We start from the raw sequence: 24,562 nt of genomic DNA on the forward strand, positions 1-24,562 counted from the left end.
GTTGAGGAGAAGGGGGGGGGGGGGGGGTCTGTGCCACACAAGCTGCCCCAGGAGGTCTGAGTGTGTTCGCTTTGGCTACAGGAAGTAAGGGAGGGGGAGGGGAGGGGCTTCTCCTGGTGCCACGTTAACATCACTAGCCTACACACTGACATTCTATTCAGAGCGGAGCAGGCCTGTCTGTATATGCAGTGGTGGAAGAAGTACTCAGATATTTTACTTGAGTAAAAGTAGCAATACCACAACATAAAAATACTCTGTTACAAGTAAAAGACCTGTGTTCAAAGTGTTACTTGAGTAAAAGTGCAAAAGTATTGGCATCAAAATATACTTAAAGTATCAAAGTTTTTTGTTGTTGTTGAAAATAGCAGATCTACAAGCTCACAACGCGACGCGTTGTGAGCTTGAAGATCCACTAGTAAGAAGTCCCAAATCTGTGTTTCTGTGGAACACTGTGAGGTCAAGGATAGCCCAGCCAGCCTGTCACACACAGGGACTCATTGACACAGTTCAACAGGCTGGCACTGTAATTTGAAACATGCACAACCAAGTTGAAAACATGATTTTTTTGCGCCTGTTGTTTGTTGAACGCTGTCACTGTTGATAAAACATCACAGTTTTTTTAGTACAATACAGACACGCACGCGCACACACACACACACACACACACACACACACACACACACACACACACACACACACACACACACACACACACACACACACACACACACACACACACACACACACACACACACACACACACACACACACACACACACACACACACACACACACACACACACACACTCCCTTGTCTCAGACAAGGATTCACAACTAGAAAAATCTTTTTTTAATGTTTTGTCAAAAGCATAAAAAAACGAACCATGTGTATTGATAACATAGGTGTAAGAATGTGCTATTAATATCATCTTTGTTTAAAAATGTGTTTTTTTGTAAAAGTCTTTAAAGCCCTTTAAAGTTGTGTCCAAGATCGTTTTCCGGCATAATTGAAGAATATATATATATTTTTATAAAAATAAAGGTTTTGTCCCAATTCTCAAGAATGGGTGATATATGTACAATATAGCACATGGCCAATAGATGGGGTCATACACACAGTATGGACACACACACACACACACACACACACACACACACACACACACACACACACACACACACACACACACACACACGCAAACACACATGCAAACACACTGACACATTCTCACTTATGCTCTAACAGAACACATATATAATCATTCAGACACAAAGATAGACACATAGATGCAGTCACACACTGTATACAGTACATATTCACACCAGACACGCACGCACGCACGCACGCACGCACGCACGCACGCACGCACGCACGCACGCACGCACGCACGCACGCACGCACACACACACATGCAAACACACTGACACATTCTCACTTATGCTCTAACAGAACACATACATATAATCATTCAGACACAAAGATAGACACATAGATGCAGTCACACACTGTATACAGTACATATTCACACCAGACGCTCACACACGCACGCACGCACACACACACACACACACACACACACACACACACACACACACACACACACACACACACACACACACACACACACACACACACCACAAGAGCATTGTTTCCATGTCTCGTTATGTAGAAATATGTTAGTTAATGATAGTTGGTTTTGCCTCCAGAGACAGAACACGCACTATAATTAAAAACATTCAGACACCTTGAACTGCGCGGTGGAATTGTTACCATGCCCTTGTTATTGTAGTTGGGTGTGTGTGTACCTGTGTGTCTGTGTGTGTGTGTGTGTGTGTGTGTGTGCGTGTGTGCGCGCGTGTGTATGATAGTATGTGTGGAATCTCGATTGGAAATTGCATGCGAGCAGAGTGTAAATTAACAACAGACACACACTGCACAACATACACAGGCTGACTGACAGTATGCACATGAGTGCGGGTCCGTTTCCTGCTGCTTGCATGTTGTTGCATCATTCATTATTAGAGAGAAGCTGACTCCTTAAGTACCTTTGTTTGTAAGCACTGTACCTTTGTTTGTGACGCAAGAATAGGTTGTGTGTTGTTTATATTGCTGCTTAACAGACATGAAAAAAGAAATTGTACAAACGTTTGTTTTATTCAACCACTTTATTGTATTTGATAACCCTATGCCAATATGTTTGCATGTTGCCAAGAATTAACATGTTATGCACATTTCTGCTATTTGTAAATTGTAAATTGTTTAATAAGTCATCTTTGTGAATGCCTTATATTTTCTTTGACATTCTAGAACCACACGTAACTGATGTGGGTGTGACGACTTTAACAAATCCTCAATTAGAAAGACATCATCCTTGTGTTCCGACATTCTGTAGAGGTCCCCACCGGTTACGCAATGAACTCATCAGCATAATTCATATTCATATAATTCTTTACAGACAGAGCACTTAGTGCAGTACGCTTTATCATAGAACTCCGAAGGAAAAAACAGTACACACACACACACACTGCTGCCAGTGTTTGCAGCAGTGTAGATGAATAATGAATCAGGGGAGCCAGTTCCATGGAAGATGTGGGATCATGAGGGATTTTCCGAAGCCCACAACATTATCATCAACAGTTCAGACTTCACCGGAAAAAATCAGGCAGGACAGACATTTTCTCTGGTTAGAGTTGACAGCCAAGCGGAATGAATTCCATCCATCTGAGGAAAGACCCATTTAGAGAACAACCTCTCTGCAAGCCTTCAGTAGAATGGAATAAAACGGAACACAATACAATAGAATAGAGCTCAATTATTGACCGCCAACCTTTTGAGCAACCTAGGTTCCAGGAAATGAATAGGCTCTTTGCACAGCAGCCAAAATGGAAAGAAATTGGGCCTCTTCCGTACTAGGTGTTACCAGTTATACCAATTAAGGCTCTGTTCCAGTCTGTTCAAACAGAGTCAGGGTGCTGATATTGTGCATGTTGGCTCACCGGAAACACTCTGCTACACCAGTGAGTCTCCAGGTATCCTCATGGTTCCTGACCTCTTACGGGTGTGTAAGTCTGAGAGTGCAAATGGAACCAAATGGACCTGTAAGGGGGTCTATTTGGTTACATTTATACACTCAGAGTTACGGCGGTCCTTGAAATTAAAAGGTTTTAGAACCGCTGTGCTACACTAAATGGAACAGAGCCTTAATTAGTATAATTGGTAAGACCTGTGAAGGAAGAGGTCCATTTTCTTTCCAATATGGCTGGTGTGCATAGAGCCTATTTCCTTTTCATTTGGTGAATTATTTAACCATATTAATTAACCATTGATTCACCTGAAAAAAATACTTGCAAAATGAAGAGTCGAAGGTACAAGACCATGTGCATACTGTATTTTAAGAGTGAAGGAACTACTCATCCCATAAACTATTGTGTGTACCTTTCTAGCGCTTCCAACCTAATGATACTTTAGCTTGCTCCTCCCTGTCCGTGTGTCTGTCTGTGAAAGCCACAGTTTTTATGCACCAGATAAATGGAACAAATGCTTGTGTCGCTTGTGTTCCAGACAATTCTGGAGACAATTGTTCTGTCAGTCTGGAAGTCTTCACCCAGCCCGTCTCTCTTCCTTGTGTACACAAATTCTGCAATGCCTGCATCACCAAGTACTGGGACGACAGTGAGCTCTGCCACTGTCCAATGTGTAAGCATACGTTTGACAGCAGACCTAAACTTCGTGTCAGTTGTTTAACCTCTGGACGATTACGATGACAGCCCGCTGTGTCAGCCAAAGTGTTGTGTGTTATATGCACCAACAGCCAGGTGGAGGCTGTCAAATCCTGTCTAGATTGTAACATTTCCTTGAGACAGCGAAGCATGTAGAATGAACAGAGAACAGAGACTGCTTAAATGAACCGCTGTGGGAATGAAGGCGTGAGTGAGTTTGCTTGTAGCGAATGAGAATGGCGTGAGGTTGAACGTACTGACTTGTGGGAGTACGAATGAATTAGCTTGTTAGCGAATGAATGGGGGGGTCCGGGGAGAGTGAACGTAGCATATAAACCTCCTGCCTTCCATGCCTACATGAACTATTGCTACGCTGAATTTATTATTTTATTATTTTTGAGTGGTGCTAGCCACTCCAAGGACTGACTTTGTGTGTGTGTCTGTCCGTCCGTCCATCTGTCCCTCCCTCAACAACTCTGTGTCCCTATGAGCACGGCCTCAACAGCTGCAGCTGATTGCAACACAAAGATGCAACCGGTTACACTAATTAACTCATCAAAGGCACCACTCTCTTCACACTGGGTGTGATTTGTATTATTACGGTGCACGGTGGCGCAGTCGGTAGCGCTGTCGCTCAGCTAGAAGGTCCTGGGTTCGATTCCCGCTGGGGACGCTGTGGATGCTGGGGGCGTGTTCTCTCCTCCGCGTCATCAGTGCCCAGGTGGGGTTGGCGAAAGGGCCTTTCTGTGTGGAGTTTGCATGTTCTCCCTGTGTCCCCTAGGGTAGGTACCCTCACAAAAAAATGCATAAATCCTCTATACTGCCTCCCCCTGGTCAGCTGGGGCGCCTGATGGAGGGGAAAGGAACTGGTCGTTTCCATGTTCTTTCCATGCGCTACGTCCTACCGGGGAAACTCCCCCCAGGTGATAAGTATCGGCCTTCTGCTCACTCCTCATGCGTCGAAGGAAGCTAAGTTCGGGGCTCTCCCCAGGCTGGCAGAGGGAGAGTAGCGCCCCGGATTACAGCTTAGGCAATTGGCACTGGGTGAAAAAATGGGTTTCAAAAATTGTGGGATAAAATTTAATAAAAACAAGAATTTATTATTGATTCTATTTTATTGTTGTATTTTTCTATATGCAGAATTTCACTGATTTCACTTCCAGAGCCTCACAAAAGAGACGTAATGCTGGGCCTGGGAGTATGGTGGGGCTTTCCACAGAGCATTGTGTTTGGGCTCATGGGGTTTCCTTGGTTTTCAACCTAACGCACCATTCTCGCTTCAATGGCCGAGCGTACAGCTTATGTGGAAATGTTTGTTTACGTTTGAGATTAAACATTTGCAAATGGTAAGGAGAGGTAGTGTTTGGCAAAACGCCAATCACCGCAGCCACTGTGTGGTGAGACCCTGAGGCAGACAGGGATGACAGCACAGTTGAACCAAATCAACCCCTTGGTAAATAACTGTTCAAGAAGTAGCGTTAAATTAAACAGTGTTTATAGAAAACGCTCCTGGCACATAGTGTTCTTGAACACAGCTCAGGACTGGAGTTGAGGACCATTAGGTTACAGTCACACTTCTGCATCGTCTCCGTCTTTAGTCAACGCATCTGAAAGGCAAGCCGATCCGTCAGACGCATAGGCCAGGCAGACGTAGGCAGTGCTGGCAAGAGTGCCGGTTTTCCGGTGTGTAGTTTGTTTGACTTGCATTGGAGTGTTGACTCACTGAAAGAAAACTACAAGTGAAATGGCTGCCAAGTGGGGTCAACGCACTGAGCTTCTGTTCTATAGGGCATAGCAGTGGTGGCCATTTTTTGGTTCCACTTCAAAATACTCAATGCATTTTTCCCATTGACATTTCCAAAAATATTGATATCAATTATTTTAAGCCTAGAATCAAGCCATCCAGGGTCCTGGTGAATCATGACCATAAAACGTTTGATTATGTGAAAAAACGTTTTTGAAAACGGCAAAACAAAGGGTATTTATTAAATATAGTATATCATATAATTAAATATAAAATAAAATAAAATCACAGAAAAAAATGTTTTATGGTCATGATTCACCAGGACCCTGGATGGCTTGATTCTAGGCTAAATGAATTGATATAAATATTTTTGGAAATGTCAATGGGAAAAATGCATTGAGTATTTTGAAGTGGAACCAGAACATGGCCGCCACTGCTATGCCCTATTGGCGCGCAGTCAGAGTTCATCAATGTTGAACCTGACACTTCACATGCATCGGACTTCACACGCTTAAAGGGATAGTTCACCCCAATCAATGCATTGATAGCATTCGAAGCCGGTGACAACTACTGATCTTCAAGCTAACAAAGAGTTACGACGCAGCACTTTGTTAGGAAGCGACACACCAATGTACAACTGACTATAACTGAGGCACTGAATAGTGTTGCACTAACGTCACCATTAATGCTCTCAGCTGTTGACAGCAGAGTATATAAGATATGAAACAGCCAGTTTTGCTCGTATAAACGGTGCACAGAAAACCACCGCCGTGCTTACCAGACAGCTTTCCATCCACCCGGCACTGTTTGCACACACACACACGTTACCATGGATACAAGGGGCATCAAAATACAGGCACAATGACAAAATACCAGCGCTCTGTGTGTGTGACTGTGTGTATCCTGTGTGTGTGTGTGTGTGTGTGTGTGTGTGTGTGCGCACATTTTTCTTTCCCTCTTTGTGTGAATGTGTGTGCACGTGTCTTTCTTAACTTCTTTGTGTGAATCAATGTGTTTGCAGTATGTACAACTGAGTGCATCTCTCTCAGAGTTTCTCTGTGTGTGTGTGTGTGTGTGTGTGTGTGTGTGTGTGTGTGTGTGTGTGTGTGTGTGTGTGTGTGTGTGTGTGTGTGTGTGTGTGTGTGTGTGTGTGTGTGTGTGTGTGTGTGTGTGCGCGCGCAAATCTTTCTTTCTTTCTCTCTTTGTGTGAATGTGTGCGTGTGCTCGCACGAGTCTTTCTTAACTTCTTTGTGTGAATATGTTTATGTACAGCTGTGTGCATCTCTGAGTTGCACTGTGTGTGTGTGTGCGTGTGTGTGTGTGTGTGTGTGGGTCAGGGAGGTGCAGTCTGGGCTGTTATGTGAGACCAAGATGAAACACTCTGTCATCAGCACATTCCTCTGAACCCGGGCGAGAGAGAGAGAGAGACAGAAAAACAGAAGAGAGAGAAAGAAGGGAGATGTTAAGAGATGGAAAGACATAAAAAGAGAGAGAGACAGAATGACCAAATAAGAAAGAGACGGAGCAGAGTGAGTAGAGAGGAGAGAACAGTACTGTATGTCAGTGGTTCCCAACATGTGGGTTTGGACCCCTAGGGGGGTCCCCACATGATTTTGGAGGGTCCCCAGATGACAGTGAAGTGACAATTTAAGGACTTTTAAGACCTTTTTAATACCAAAAAAAAATAAACATTCAAACATTGGCCAAATTCCCAAATAATATAATATAAATCTGATCTACAAGCTCACATCGCCTCGCAAAGCAAGCCGTTGTGAGCTTGCAGATCTGCTATTTTCACAATATTTATCTGTGGAACCAAAATGTAATGCCCCGACTCCTACAATTCCAAGTGCTTGTCAGGGTGGGGGGTCCCTAGTTCAAATATGATTATATTGGGGGGCCAGAGAACTAGTGCTATATGTGACAGACGAGTCTCTGTGTCGCCACACACCACACTGTAAAAATGTACAGTAACTTGATACATTCCGTTATGGCTCCACATGTACGTTCTCAGAGTTAATTGAAAACTCAGAATTGTGCATCGTAAATGATTTGGAAGACTGTGAATGTAGCCTACTAGCAGTGGTGGAAAGTAGATTTACTTACTGTACTTAACAATTTTGAGGTATTTCTACTTTACTTGAGTCTTTCCAATTTCCAATTCTTTTACTTCTACTCCAGTACATCTCAGAGGCTATTATTATACTTTTACTCCACTACATTTATTTGAACACTTTAGTTACTTTTTAGATTTAGATTATTATTACAAAACATACATCAACCACTTCAGCCCCATATGCTGCACATTTCGGCCATTTGAAAATCGCAGATCTACAAGCTCATAATGCGTAGCGATGCGACGCATTGTGAGCTTGTAGATCTTCTATTTTCAAAAGATTTGTATAAAGACTTGAAATGGGACATTCTGCATAATTAGTACTTTAAGTACATTTTGATGCCAATACTTTTGTACTTTTACTCAAGTAAATGTTTTTCTATATTTTAGTGTTGATGCTTTTACTTAAGTAAACAATTTGAGTACTTTTTCCACCACTGCCTACTGTCTGGTGTGAGGAAGGTTGGCTACACCACCAGTATATAACAAGGACAAGTGTTTTTGCACTCTATGCCTCAAGGAAGCCATGTTAAACTATTCTGTTCTCACATTCCCATTCTCGTTATGGTCATACATCACTTCACTGTACCGCAACTAACAACAAGGATTCATGTTTGTTTGGTCTGTTCTTTTGAAATGTGTTGTTTCCATGCTTCAGTCAGAAGGCATTAGGAATGTACTGGCAATTGTGAAAGAGAGACTATATTTTCTTCCACTTTATAAAATAATAATTCTACTAAATCAATTTAATTGCCTTCATATGTACTGTGGTCACTGCCAACCTCTACTGTTGGTCTGGGGAGGAGGACCAGTGGTCCCCAAATGTTTTAGCTCGAGACCCAAAAGAGAAGAATGATGTCTTTCCGGGACTCAAACTAGTGAAAATTGCCGATCTACAAGCTCACAACGCATGATGCATTGTGAGCTTGTAGATCTGCTATTTTTTCTAATTTATTACATTTATTCGATTTTTTTATTAATTTATTACATTCTTTTGAAAAATGTTTGAATTTGTTTTTTAACATGACATTTGAAATAATAAAAAAACGAAATGTAGCAAACAAAACATGCATATTTACATGCGACAAATATGTGTCCGTGACCCACAAATGTGTCCCGACCACTGTTGTATTGGAAGGGGGGATAATAGTAAGTAAGTAAGCAAGTATTAGAGTGCCCAGCCAAGCAGGACGCAAAGCTGGCAAAAATCGAGTCAGAATGTTGCTCTTTCTTCCAGCATGGCCTGTAACCACTGGTAACCTACTTTCACAAGAAAATGTTCTGTGCAGTGGTGGTAGAGTATCTAAACCATTGGAAAAGCATGAAACTACTGTTCCACTGTAACTTTGTTTGTCGTTCGCAGGCTTTTCTCTTCTCACGAGGAGAAATGCCTGGTAATGACCTGGTATCTGTATAGGCAGGACATCCGACCAAATCAATCGACCAATCACAACACGGTTTTCATGCCGCGGGGAATGTAATAGGATCTGCACAGCATCAACGTGACGTCCTTGGGCGGTACTTCCTGTCCGCTTAGATCCTTTCAGTAGCTGATTTTGCCCAGTGTATAGCTCATACATCACCACATGGCAATTGTTGTTTTTCACATAACAGCCATTGTTCCAACAGAGCATTCTAAGCATTCCATGGCCTCTATTGAACCCGGCACCTCTCTATGCCACCCAGATGCAATTTTTAACTTGTCTCTTCACAGCTGTGAGAGGCTCATTGGGGGGATGTTGTTTCTCTCGTTCCCATCATGAGTGGTTCGCCCTCATTATGGTCCAACACCACTTCAATGTACTGCAATTACCGACAAACAGGATGTGTGTTCGTTAGCTTGTTTTTGTGAAACGTGTTGTTTGTCTCAGGGTGGTTGATGCGTGACTCTTAAGAATAATTTTGATGCTCCGTCGCACGACGGCGTCGCGCGCGCCAAAAACTGACGAGCTACAAGCTCACAGCTAGCCGCATCCGCAACACGTTGAGAGCTGGTACGTCGTACGGACTGAAGTGTAAATCAGGCTTTACAGTTTGCATCCTGGTCTTCTGAAATTCTATGTCATGGGTTCCCAAACCTTTCAGGCTGCGACCCCCCAAAATAATCATATTTGGACTGGGGACCCCCCACCCTGACAAGCACTTGGAATTGTAGGCATTGCATTTAGTTTGACTCGGTTCCACAGATAAATATTGTGAAAATAGACGAACTACTGTGTTCTCTAGTGTTCCTTGTTCATAGTTTTAGTTAGTGTTTTACTTTTCTGTAGTGTTCCTTTGATTTTGAAGTATTGTGTATTCCTTGTTTCTTAGTTGCAGTTAAGAGTTTTACTTTACACCTGTGTACCTTATGTTGTAGTACGGTATGTTATTTCTCCTGGTTTCCTCTGTTGCTTCTGTTACCTTTCTTGTCTAACCAGTGCTGTTGTCAGTTGTGTTCACCTGTGTCCAGTCAGTCCTTGTCTATTTATATTCCCTTGTTTTAATTTTTCTGTTAGTTTGTTGTATTGTAGTCATAGTGTTCTGTTGTATTTCCTAGTTATCGATTTTCTCAGTGTATTCAGTATTTGAATTTCCTATTGTTTGTTTCCTCGTGTTGGTTTTCTAATAAACCTCCTACATTTGAGCTGCTCTGCCTTGGTCTGTCTGTCACGCACTTGAGTCCTACACCTCTCTGCCTCGCACAATGTTTGCCTCTCTCTTAAAAGTCATTAAATTGTAACTTTAGAAATGTGCAAATACCCTGTATACACTTATACTGTATGTTGATTTGTTTACTGTTGAGTGAGAAAACGATGTTGCACATTAAGCTAATCATCTGGGGACCCCCCTGGGGGTACCGACCCCCAGTTTTGGAACCACTGTTCTATGTGCAAAACCCAAGATGTTTTTTTGCAAAGGTCACAGATTATGTGTCTTCCACTCACATCTCCTGCCTCCATCTCCCTGACTGTCTGTCTGTCTGTCTGTCTGTCTGTCTGTCTGTCTCTTTTCCTCTCCTCCCGTCTCTGTCATTTGGTTTTCCGTCGTGTGGGTGGTGGTGGTGGCTGTCTAGGGGTTTGGACTTGCGACCAGAAAGGACGCGGGTTCAAATCCCAGGCTATAAATGGGGGATAAAAGTACCTCAACAACTAGTATTTAGAATTCAGGTCAGGATTCTGGGAAACTGATGAATGTCCTTCATCCAAACTCAGAGGGGCCAGAACTTGAGAAGAGGAAATTGGACGGAGGTGAAAGTGAGGTCAAAACCCCTTTACTTCAACACATAATCCTGTGTCATTAAAGCTGCAATCCGTAAAATGAATAAAACATTATTTTAACCAATATGTAGAGTATGGTGATACAATATCTGCAGTGGTTGGAGGTGGCCTCCCTGCTTTTCCATTGAGACACTTTAGACCCTGGTGTCAGGTAGGACACCTTCATGTTGACAAGTAGTACTGCCTGAAACTCATAAGCGTAATCCCTCCCCTGGCCAAGCAAGGGAGCCGACCCGGGTTTGAATCCCGGGCAGGACTTAAAATTTACGGAATGGTTTAATCCATTAAGACCTGAGGCCGATTTTACAAGTGTCTTCTAAATACTAACAGTTTTCTGGTAACATTTATGTTGCTATATCAGTGGTGCTCAAATGTTTTCATGTCAAGGACCCCCCAAAATGATATGTATTTGGCCGCGGACCCCCATTAGAAAATGTTTTCTTCCAGGGACCCCAAGAAGCAAAGATTTGAGTTAAAACATGTTCGCTTAAAAAATATACATGTATGCAAAGATTTGTACACAGTTTCACGATTTTCCCAAAATAGCAGATCTACAAGCTCATAGCACGGCACGAAGTGAGCTTGTATATCTGCAATTTTTTTAATAGCCAATCAATATATATATATATATATATATATATATATATATATATATATATATATATATATATATATATATATATATATATATAGCTAAAATCTAAAATGACACAGATACTTTGCCGGTTTCACACACACACACACACACACACACACACACACACACACACACACACACACACACACACACACACACACACACACACACACACACACACACACACACACACACACACACACAGTACAAAAGTACAAAAAACATTGCTGCTCTCAGGTAGAAGCTTGGAAGTCAACCTTTATTGATACTGTAAAAAACAAAGTCATGTCAAACAATGACAGAAAATTATTTCCATATTCTGTTTCAGTACTGCTGCTAATACACAAAACACTGATTAACATCAAACATCTGAGAGCTTTCAGCTCAGGAATGATAAAAAAAAAAAAAATTAACAGGGCCACACCCAGATCTCACAAATATGTACCTTCATAATAGAAGTTTCCCTTCATGCATAGACCCTGTATCTGTGCTGCAATAGTACAATATAGAATGTACTGTATAATTCTCTCTTACAGTACCGAAAGACCAGATTAGTTCTGTAATCTCAGCCAGATGATTACATGCCACTCTTTGTTAAATCCAAGACAAGATTATCATTTCAATATTTGTATTCATTATGTGTTACCACCGTCAGTCACTTAAGCCTTATATACTTTGTTGTAAGACAAACAGCGAGATCTGATTTCCCTTTTTTAGTTTTTCCTTTTTTTTATTGATTTTTTTTTTTTTTACATTTGTGAAAAATTGTAAAAGCCCCAAATTCTCCAAATACCCCCAAAATAGGGACAACAGGTTTAATGTCCCATGTAGGACAAAGTGGGACTTCTTTATTGGCTATACTCATTGTAAACCGTTTCCTGTACAGAGATAAAACAGAGACTTCATTAAGCACTCTAAAATAAAATGTGATAATTAATAACTTTAAAAGCATCCCATAATGTCATTTACTTTCATGCCCACAATCTTTTTTTTTTGGAAAGGCATGGTCAAACAATAATCTACACTTGAGATCTGCAATGGAACAGTTTTAAGCAGTACTGTATGACATGCCAATGAATATAGCAGGTCAAAATTGAATGATACGGTTTACAAAGTAATATAAAAGTATCAAAAAAATAATATTTTCAGAAGGCACTGGCTTTAGAATAAATACCAGCATTTCTCAACCTCTACATGATTTGGGAAATGGAGACACATTTGTATTACTCTTGTTAAAGGTTTAGCTTTTTCCATTTTAAACCTGCAAGCTCATTTCTGCAAGCTTGATGTTACTGTAAATTGGAATTTAATATCAAAATTGTGTTTGATGTAAAATGTCATAGAAGTGTATTGATTGGTTCTTGAGTAACGTAAATGGTTTGATTCAACTTAAAATTACCAATAATTCGGCATTATTCTGCAGTTGGTTTTAACTGAAATTGTAATTTCACATCTCAACAAAACGCAGTTCCATTAAAGGGACACTTTGCCAATTTTGAAACTAAATCCCACTCTTGTGTGGCAAAAAAAAGAGCCTGTGCATTTCTCCGCAAAATGCGGAAATGTCTGTGCGATGACATCAAATGCGCAATTTTGCGTCATCGTGTCCGATTAAGGTTTTCTTTTTCTTTTTTTCTACAGTGCTGGGGGGTTGAGAAAGGCTGGTGCTGTAATGCCCGAGTTATACTTAGTTGAGCACGGGAGTCACACACCGAAAAATAGCTAATCTACAAGCCCACAATGCATCGCAGCGCAACAAGTTGTGGGCTTATAGACGGGATCTACTTTCCGCACGCAACACTGCCGCACAACCACTGTAAGCATAACCAGGCTTAAAGTCCCTATAATGAAGACTATACCGGCTAGTTGTATGTTGTGTTTGTAAACTTTGTAACAGTATCCGTCTTAACGTTGGACACCTTGTCGATATTCAAGTACCTTCTCCACTATCTAACGACCGGCGGGGAGTAGAAAATAAATTAGACGCTGCTTGAACTGCCCTGCAGTTGCAATTCTGACCGATACCGTCGCTAACACTTGAAAGACAATAAAACATTATCAAAGTACAGTACAGTTCTCACGGGACTGCATGAAAAATAAAACAAAAGAGAGACGATTAGAAAACCTGATCTTTGGTTGTTTGATTTGATGCGCTTCATAGTGTCATAATAATGTCCAGACAAATAAAAATACAATGTCGTAATTGCTCAGCTTTCTATGTGCACAGAAATCAAAGATGAATTCTAGATATATCCGTTATTTCTAAATTCAACTACATGTAAATTAAGGACAGAATCCAAAGCCTCAAACAGCACCAACCCACAAAGCGTTCAAAAATAGCCATTTCAAATGAACAAAACAAACCAAAAAAACATATCCCACCTCAAAGACAATTGTTGAACTGAACCATTTTTGGTGACATGTTACAAATGCTTTAATCCTGACATCTCATTAATGTACAATCTACACACTGTATAAAAAGAGTTGTGTTTGTTGGGCAGTTGATGCAAATTGTAAAAGGTAAAGTTTCAAGTCCATCAAAACTGATATACATCACATCGGTTTCTAAAATGCGAGTGTTTGATTCAGAATCAGAAACACTCTCAATACAAACATGACTCATCAAAATAAAAAATAATCCAAATATTGACAGCCATCTCTGCTTAATGGCAATGGATAAACAGCCTAATCTGCTCTGTTCAAAGTACACAAGCAGTCTTATAGATTCACATGCCCAACCCGCCCGACACCGCCCACCTATTCTACCCACCTACCTACCTAATGTTTATCCTCGGCTCTGAACATTGATGGGGAATAATTCAGTAGTTAAACAACAATATTTCCATCCACTGGCATAAACCTTTTTGACCTCTGTACTTTGCTGTCCAGCAACAAACCTCCGCCATCTCAATGCTAAGTAAACCCTAGCGTGTGTGCGCGTTTTTGTCTACACATGCTGTTCTCTCTTTCATAGGACATGAGAGAACATCGGGTCGATCTACTTGCTGAAATCCCTCAGGTTTTAGGTTTGATTTACTTACGCACACTTTAGAATATCAGTAAAGATCAATGATCATTAATGTTCACATTCGTCTGATCCATTGAGCAACACCTGCGGTAAAAGTTCAACTATCAAACCTTGTAAAGCACCAACTCCTTAAGTCAAAAACATTAATTTCAAAGCAATGACGAATTCAATAAATGCTACACGCGCATATATTTCGTAACCTTATTTTGAAAAGAGCTAAACAAACAATTTGACCATGACACATGCCTAATTTACCAGTGGACTCTTAACAATTACCAGTGGTCGTTTAAGTCATGTTATCTCAGTTTAATGCGTGTTTGTTGATGAGGAGGGAAAAAAAAGACAGGAAAACTACGATAGTTCCGCGGGCAGTTTCTTGCGAAGAAATGAAACGAGAATGGTTTGGGCCCACGAGGAAACCCCGCGAGTCCCCAAAAAATTATACAAATAACGCTGAGCTTTTGGGACACGAGGAGGACCACAAAAACATCAAACCAATCTACTAAGTCCTAACAGTGAGGTCTGAGGATATACTGAATCAGGGGGTCTATCCACTCTTTTTCTATCTCTCTCTACCTCCCTCTCTCTCTCTCTCTCTCTCTCTCTCAATCTCTCTCACTCTCTCTCTCCCTCCCCGTCCTCCTCTCAGGGTCTCAGGGTGGGCGGGGGGCGCGAGGGCGGAGGGCAGGGGAGGCCCGGGGGCAGGCGGGCCGGGGGCGGGCCGGGCGGCAGCTGGGGGCAGGGCGGCGCTCTGGGCGGCGGGGTGAGCAACGGTTGGGCGGGCGGAGGGGGAGGAGGGACGGGGGTGGCGGGGGTGCTCCGGGGGGGAGGGGGGTTGTGGATGGGGCTGCGGGGGGGCGGGGCCTTGTTGTTGTTGGAGGCGGCGGCGACGGCTGCCGCGGCGGCCGCCTCGTCCTTCACCCGGGTGAAGTTGATGCACCGCCCCTGTGAGAGAGAGAGAGAGAGAGAGAGAGAGAGAGAGAGAGAGAGAGAGAGAGAGAGAGAGAGAGAGAGAGAGAGAGAGAGAGAGAGAGAGAGAGAGAGAGAGAGAGAGAGAGAGAGAGAGAGAGAGAGAGAGAGAGAGAGAGAGAGAGAAAATACATTACTATTTCATTATATTACATTACATCATGGCTGATAGACCCTTTGAATCAGACTTGAATGACAAACAAAGTGAGGGGGAGAGCGAAAAAAGATGAGAGAGACATTTCAATTCAATTCAATTCAATTCAATTCAATTCAATTCATTTCATTTCAATTCAATATTATCATTATAGTGCCAAATCACAACAAGTTGTCTCAAGACACTTTACAGAGAAGAGACCTGACATTGTCAGGTGCAGGTTCAGAAGCAATATCACAAGCTCATTTTGGGAGGTCTGCAGTTTAGTCCTCAGTGGCTTGGCGATGCTAGTGTACCATGAGGTGCAAACATAGCGAAAATGACACTAGATGAGCACTCCGGATATGAGCAGTCCTGTTGATAAACGAGGAGATCTTGTACTTTGATTGACTACGAAAGTCAACGTTTGTTTGTTTGTTTGTTGGGTGTAATTTGAGATGTAGTGGTTTTGTGTTTTGTAGTGTCAGAATGTTCTTAAACTAAATGCCCTGCACTCAGACAGACAGACAGACAGACAGACAGACAGACACACAGACACACAGACACACAGACACACAGAGAGATTTGGTCAGATTCGGTCAGAGATAAACTGTTTCCCGAAAAAGAGGCTTTAACGATGCCATTAAGTCCAAGTTCACACACACACACACACGCACGCACGCACACGCACACACACACACACACACACACACACACACACACACACACACACACACACACACACACACACACACACACACAGGGACACAGAGAGCGTTGAAGAACCAAAGGGGACGCATGCACGCGCGCGCACATTAATTCGGTTATTTCGGTTAATTCGGTACAAAAATGTTGGAGATTTCTTCTTTTTCTTTTTTCTTCATCCCAAAAGTGGGGGGGATATCCCTCCCCCCAATGGAACTGAGTATGTCCAAACCCCCTGCCCCCCCCCCACTGCATCCCTGCACACACACACACGCACACGCACACACACACACCGTATTTTGCTAATCTAAAGTACAACTACTGCACTGAGGTGATTTCCGGTGATTTCCCTTGACCTGTCTGTCTGACTGTCTCTCTGACTGTCCATTGTCTGTTCGTGTCTCTCTTATGTCTTTCTGTCCTACTGTCTTTTTTATAGGGGTCTGCCCGCCTGCCTGTCTGCCTGCCTGCCTGCCTGCCTGCCTGCCTGCCTGCCTGTCTGTCTGTCTGTCTGTCTGTCTGTCTGTCTGTCTGTCTGTCTGTCTGTCTGTCTGTCTGACCAGCTGCTGTAGGAGATTACAAGTAAAATCCTGGCTGAAACTCCTTCAAAAATACCAAACTGTCTGACCCCGTAGCCATGACAACATGTTCCCTCATGCCCGTAACCAGTGGTGGAAAGTAACTAAGTGCATTTACTTAAGTACTGTACTTAAGTACAATTTTGAGGTATTTGTACTTTACTTATGTATTTCCAATTTCCAATACTTTTACTTCTACTCCACTACATCTTGGATCCAAATATTGTACTTTTACTCCACTACATTTATTTGAAAACTTTAGTTACAAGTTAGTTTGTAGAATTTGATTATTATTGCAAAACATACATTAACCACTTCAGCCCTAAATACATTTCAGCCATTTGAAAATAGCAGATCTACAAGCTCACAATGCGTCGCAGCGCGACACATTGTGAGCTTGTAGATCTGCTAGATTTGTTATACATTTGAAAACTTTAAATGGGACATTCTGCATAAGGAGTATTTCTATATTGCAGTATTGATACTTTTACTTAAGTAAAACATTTGAGTACTTTTTCCACCACTGCTCGTAATGGACCATAATGGACACACAGTGAGAGGGTGGGGTGGAGGAGAGGAGAGGAGAGGAGAGGAGCGAGGGACCCGGCGGAGACAGAGGGAGTGGAATAGCCATGGGTGACATTTCCAGAGTCTAGCTGGACGCTCACATTGTCGACTCTGGTGGTCATTTAATAAATACCCATGGCAGCATGATGCAATGTGCAGACTCCCACTTTTCTGTTTTCAAGAACGACGAGAGAGTCTTTGTTGTCAGACTTACAACAGACAACGCTAATACAAGTCCCGAGGCGTCTTTTTTCTCTTAAGAATCCTCGTTGGTCTCTTTTGTGGTCTGAACCAGGGGTCTTCAACGTTTTTCAGGCCAAGGACCCCTTGGCTGAGGGAGAGATAAAGCAGGGACCCCCATTAAATATATATATATTATTTTTTGCTAAAGTTCTCCTCAGAATAGGGATGCTTGGTTGAAGTGGTTAATGTAGAAATCACACAAAGATTTGGCGGAACCCCTGTAGTAACTCTGAGGACCCCCTAGGGGTCCCGGACCCCCTGTTGAAGACCTCTGGTCCAAACCTTTGGTCCGCTCGCCTCATCCATACTGTACTGTATGTCCCACGATACCACCCAGTCCCCATGTCTCTACCCTGAGGTATAGTGCTTGCCAACGTGTCGTCACCATGGGGGGCGTGGCATAGTAGCTGCAGACATACTTGTGGGGGGCAATGTTAAGTCAACCCGTTTCTACCCCACAAAGATGTCCGCCGCTACCAAATGACACTTGTTGACGCCCCCTTCAGGATTTTTGGCACGCACTATAGAGACAGACAATAGCACTAATTCAGCGTTGAGCTCAGATTGAGATGGGGGAAAGCTGAAGCTCAATTTGTACTCCATTGCACGACGGTATTGCTTGCTGAAAATAACATATTTTTCAAGCTAACACAGCGTCAGTGTTGGTTTTCATGAATTGGACCCATTCCAGGGTCAAATTCATCCCTGTTTTCAATTCAGGACACTGGTAGGACAGCGGTACCAGTGGTGGGGGTCCACTGCTTAGGTTCATGACTATAGGGTTGGTATCCTTTAGGATTTTAACGTTTCCGAATCCGTAATGATTCTCTCTTAACGGTCCCATTCCTTAACGGTTCCCTTTAACAATTCCTATTGAGGGTTCTGTACAAATGGAACCAGAAGGACCAAATGGACCACCAAAACATCCACCTGACCACCTCACAGCCACCTCACAGTGTGAGCGAGAGCATTTTATAAAAGTAGGCCAAAGTCGGTTATAATTAGCGGACATGGCAACACTGTGCTATTTCATAGACCTGGATGCTTGTTTCTCTTGCTACACCTGGCGCCCATTTAGGGTCAGTGTTGCCATGTCCAGTTATTATAAGCGACTTTGACCAAGCAGAAGCGGAGGGAAATTCATAGACCGGATTGCTTGTTTCTCGTGCGAGGCGAGGCAACCCTGTGAAGCCTTGTAAACAGTAAAGTCGGGTGTCTTTTGTTGATTTAAACCGAGTCATTATAGCAGTGTGACGTGGTGAATAAAGTTTGCTTTGGGATGTGTAGGACACGAAAAGAACGGACACATAAACGTGGCTGTGGTGGGTGAATATGGACATGAGCAGGGTGGCTACGAAGACATAGTAAGTAGCAAATGTTTACGTTTATATTAGCCATTTCGGCTAACTGTTGCTAACGGTGAACGGTGTTCCTTTCCGGTGTGGTTCCCAGGGGGTGGAAATATTGTTGAAAGTGTGGTAGTCTGTAGTTTATAGTTGTATTGTTTTTGTGCTTGAAGCAGTAGGCTATTGGCACTGTAGTAGTCGAAGTAGTTTCACCCTGTAGAGGCCACTTGATTGCCTTGTGAAGTGTGTCGTTTGGGCAGCACTCCTGGCAGACGATTAGCAATCAGTTGAATACCACCAGCTGAAAGCGTCAGCTTTTAAGCGGCGTCCAGCAAACGAAGGCCAGGCGAACTAAGGCGACAGGCGACTTTGTCAAAGTCCGACTTCGTCAACGAACGATAAGCTGTATCATTGATTATTGACATATATAGTAGTGTGATAGATATTGTAGTATATGTTTAGTGATCTACAATGTGTTTTCTTCCTATTCCTGTCCTCTCTTCTTCCTGGTGGTCGCACAAACACTGGGTTACACCCAGACGTCGCGACACAACTAATCTCATCTATCCGACTCTTTCAACTCACGTAGAGCAAGTGGTAACGGGAGGGCTTTGGAATTGCCACTCGGCTGTGGTGGAAGGCAAATCTGCTTTCATCTCAGCCTACGCATCCTTGCTCTCTCTTAACTTCCTTGCTCTGACTGAGACCTGGATCAGACCAGAAAACACTGCTACGCCCGCGGCTCTGTCAGATGTGTACTCTTTCTCTCACACTCCCAGAGCCGTGCGGACAGGTGGTGGGGCTGGTCTGCTAATTTCCAGAAAATGGAAATACTCTCCTGTTTCACTGTCACAATTCTCTCCTACCTCATTTGAATTTCATGTGGTCACTGTTTCTCATCCAGTCAAGCTCACCATTGCAGTTGTTTATCGCCCACCGGGCCCTGCTGGTGGCTTCCTGGAGGAGCTGGACCATCTAGTCTCCCACTTCCCTGTCGATGGCTCTGGATTCATCCTTCTGGGTGACTTCAACCTCCCGACTGAGAAGCAGCTAGACCCACTACTTTCGTTTCTCGCCGCCTTTGACCTAGTTATTTCCCCATCTCCTCCTACCCATGAGGCGGGCAACCAACTGAACCTGATCTTCACCAGAGGCTGCTCTATTGCTAACCTGTCTGTCACTCCTCTTTCCAGTGAAAAGGGTAAGAAACTCTCTGATCACTACTTCATGTCCTACTCTCTCTCTCTCTCTCCTCTCCCCCCTCACAGCCCCTCCCTACCCACATGATTTCCTCAAGTCACAATCTTCGCTCACTTTCCTCAACTGATCTTTCCTCTTCTGTTCTCACTGCTCTCCCTGCCCCTGAATCCTTTGCTCTTCTATCCCCTGATACCGCCACAGATCTTCTTTTCTCTACTCTATCCTCTTCTCTCGACCATCTCTGTCCCCTCACCACCAGGCCTGCACGCCAAACTCCACCTGCCCCCTGGTTGTCGGACTCAGTGCGGACTGAGAGACGGAGCCTGAGAGCGGCTGAGCGCAAATGGAGAAATGGCAACCTCCTGGAGGACCTTCTCACCTTCCAATCTCTCATTTCTACTTTTTCCTCCTCTCTATCAGCTGCTAAAGCTGCTTTTTTCTCCACTAAAATTCAGGCTTCTGCTTCCAACCCTAAAAAACTCTTTGAAACTTTCTCCTCTCTCCTGCAACCACCACCCCCTCCTCCCTCCTCGTCCCTCCTCCCCGACGATTTCGCCAACTTCTTTGACAAGAAGGTGAACGACATCCGATCCTCCTTCCCTCCTCCCCCGGCTGGTGCCCTGCGCACTACCCACACCCGTCTGCCTGCCACCCCCCCCCTCTCTACCTTCATCTACTCCTCTTCCCCCCCCCATCCCCTCTCTATCCCACTTCTCTCCCCTCTCCCCTAACGAGGTCCTTCTCCTTGTTACCTCTAGTCGCCCCACCTCATGCTCTCTAGACCCGGTCCCATCCAGTCTGTTGCAGTCTATTGCACCTGAACTTCTTCCCTTCTTAACCCACCTTATTAACACCTCTCTGACATCTGGCTACTTTCCCTCTACTTTCAAGACTGCCAGAGTCACCCCCCTCCTGAAGAAACCGACACTTGACCCCTCTGAGATCAAGAACTACAGACCGGTTTCCCTTCTATCCTTCCTATCTAAAACTCTCGAACGTGCTGTCTTTAAACAACTGTCCTCCTATCTCCACCAGAACAACCTCCTGGACTCCAACCAGTCTGGGTTCAAAGTGGGTCACTCGACAGAGACTGCCCTCCTGGCAGTGACGGAGTCGCTCCATGCCGCTAGAGCGAACTCTCTCTCCTCCGTTCTGATACTCCTGGACCTGTCTGCAGCGTTCGACACGGTGAACCATCAGATCCTCCTCTCCACCCTCGAGGGGATGGGTGTCTCAGGCTCTGCACTCTCCCTGTTTGCATCCTACCTGACGGGTCGCTCCTACCAGGTGATGCTGAGAGGGTCTGTGTCAGAACCACACAGGCTCACAACTGGGGTTCCCCAAGGCTCGGTTCTGGGTCCTCTTCTTTTCTCTCTCTACACTACATCTCTGGGTGCTGTCATCCACTCCCATGGCTTTTCCTACCACTGCTATGCCGATGACACCCAGCTAATCCTCTCATTCCCCCCCTCTGATACCCAGGTGGAGGCACGCATTGCAGCTTGTCTGGCTGACATCTCGGAGTGGATGTCGACAAACCACCTGAAGCTCAACCTGGACAAGACCGAGCTGATGTTCCTCCCGGGGAAGGGCTGTCCGCACCGAGACATGGCCATCACCATTGATAATGCTGTGGTGACCTCAACTCGGACTGCGAAGAATCTGGGTGTGACCCTGGACGATCAACTGACGTTCTCGGCAAACATCGCATCAGTGACAAGGTCCTGCAGATTCCTCCTCTACAACATCAGGAGGATTCGCCCCTTCCTCACGGAGAAGGCAGCCCAGGTGCTCATCCAGGCTCTTGTCATCTCCCGCCTGGACTACTGCAACTCCCTCCTTGCTGGTGCTCCGGCATCTGCAATCAGACCTCTGGAGCTTGTTCAGAAAGCTGCGGCTCGTCTGGTGTTCTCCCACACAACCATCCTTCTCCGTTCTCTACACTGGCTCCCCGTAGCGGCTCGCATCCAGTTCAAAACCCTGGTGCTAGCCTATAGGGCAGTGAAAGGAACAGCTCCTTCTTACCTCCGGGCTATGGTCGATGCCTACACCCCTGCCCGACCACTTCGGTCTGCCACCTCGGGGCGACTGATTGCCTCGTCACTCAAGGGTCCTTCTGGCCGATCCACACGGTCACGACTCTTTTCTGTTCTGGCCCCACAGTGGTGGAATGAACTTCCCACTGATGTTAGGACAGCAGAGTCACTGCCCATATTTCGCCGCAGGCTGAAAACCCACCTCTTCAGGAAACACTACCCTTCCTCTCTGCCTGACCTACTTGTTGTTAACTAGTTGTACGAACGCTTGTTTTCTATTGCTGTATTGTTTATTGGATCTTGTTTAGTCGATACACTCATTTGATTTAGCTATTTTTGTCTCATCTGTTTAAGGAAATAGGTGGCTGATATATTGCACTTTTACCTTAGCGCTAGGTATACTCTTGGTTGCTTGTTTTTGCAGAAAATGCACTAAAGACTTCTGGTGATTAGTAGTTTTCGTTCCCTACCTATGTTGAATACACTTATTGTAAGTCGCTTTGGATAAAAGCGTCTGCTAAATGACTGTAATGTAATGTAATGTAATGTAATGTAATGTAATGAAAGAAAATAAATATGCTCCAAAGAGGCAAATGTATAGTGAGCAGTGAGAAGTAGACAAAACAATGGCTAAATAAACCAAGCACGTTGTGGGCAGTGTTGAACAGAAATTTGACATGTTCTGTGTTGTATAACGAAACAATGGTGATAGCCAAATTCAGGGGACACTGATAACCGACACACACAGGCTCGCCAAATGTAGTATAGAGATAGCAGACGTGAAGTCCACATGCCAGCTCTGACAGTGTGCTAAAACCGTTCCAAATGTGATGGAAGCGATTCTGGTTCCTCAATGTTGGATCCGGTTTCCGGATCCCAACCCTGTCCACGACGCGAACGGCCTTTTCCTGAGGAGTTTTTACCAAGGGGGTGGGGGGGGGGCGGGTGGGGAGAGAGCCTGGCGGGCGCAGTCAGAGCACAGAAGTCAAGGCACAGACGGCTGTAGAGGAATATCTTGTGGAGTTTCAATATTACTATGCATCCCAGAAATATATGGCTTATAAAACATTTTTATTTGTAAGGAAATGTAAATATGGCAACTCATTTAGATGTAGGCCTACGTAGGTTTATGGTTTCCCATGGACTATAGCCGTTTCACTCATGATACGCTTTCTCTTCTTGTTCTTTCATAACAGATACATACATGTGCCAGATAATCCCCACACCAAGAGTAAAAAAAGAAAAAAACGTTTCAGTCATTCAGTCCGACTTCACTGTAGCCTATGGTAGCCTTTTCATAAATGATATTTGTACTTAGGCTGTCGTGAAAGTTTATAATATTTAGAGAAATTTTAAGTTTCAAATACAAAAGTAGTAGTAGTAGTAGTTGTGAATTAGCAAACTGAACATTTAGACTGAATGTTTCCTTTATCCTCATCTTGCGCTAAAGCGCGCAACTGTTTTGCCAGGTTTTATTTTTGTTGTTTCTCATAAGCGTGCATCCGTTGTCCGTCAACAACACAGCCGTCTGTGCCTTGACTTCTGTGCTCCCTTGGCAAAAACTCCTCAGGAAAAGGCTGTTCGCGTCCACGACTGGTCCAGAAATCCTGGTACAGTCGCTTTGGTCTAGACAGCAGAAGCATCTCATGTCACCCTAGACCAGAGACACCTCTCTCTGATATGTGACCCACAACACTAACCAGTGGCCACATGGTGCATGCATGCTAAACCCCTGTGGCGGCACTGTTGCAGCTCCATGCTCCTAGAGGAGGAGTTAGGAAGAATTCCGAGATTCTGGCAGTGGTGGAAAGTAACTACCGTAAGTACATTTACTGCACGCACGCACGCACGCACGCACGCACGCACGCACGCACGCACGCACGCACGCACGCACGAGACACAGACTAACGGAGGCCACGTTGGCAGGAAGTCAATAAAAACAGTCACAGAGGACACATTCCCTTCATCCTGACTTGTAAATTAGCCGCGGCCGAGGACGAAAGAATGAAAACGAGAGAGAGAGAGAGAAAAAAACAGAGGGAAGAAAAAGGACAAGAATCTAGCGGTCACCCAAGTCTGTCTCTGCTAATCCAGTCTGGCATTCCTGCACTTCTAATAAAACAATGAAACATAAGCCTGGAGATCCCTCTCTGATCCCTGCAAAAAATAAAGATTTTTTAAGCCATGGAATGTCCCTAAACGGACTGGCCATGTTTTTTTTTTGCTGGGGTAAATATGGATTATCCTCGTTTATTTATTTTGGTAAATTGTGTTGATCCC

At 44.0% G+C, this 24,562-nt stretch overlaps 1 protein-coding gene across 1 annotated transcript in view; it reads right to left on the minus strand.

Moving 5' to 3' along the window:
• Nucleotides 1–11,717: 11,717 nt before the first annotated feature.
• Nucleotides 11,718–24,562, minus strand: part of LOC308104901 (anthrax toxin receptor 1-like) — a 98,228-nt gene continuing 85,383 nt past the window's right edge. Inside the window, exon 18 of the mRNA XM_080455534.1 lies at nt 11,718–15,450. Within this exon, the coding sequence (XP_080311660.1) occupies nt 15,151–15,450 (300 nt within the window). The 3' untranslated portion in view covers nt 11,718–15,150. The remainder of the gene's footprint in view (nt 15,451–24,562) is intronic.

This window comes from Gymnoscopelus braueri (genome assembly GCF_963280865.1).
Source record: "Gymnoscopelus braueri genome assembly, chromosome: 17".
Lineage (NCBI taxonomy): Eukaryota > Metazoa > Chordata > Actinopteri > Myctophiformes > Myctophidae > Gymnoscopelus > Gymnoscopelus braueri.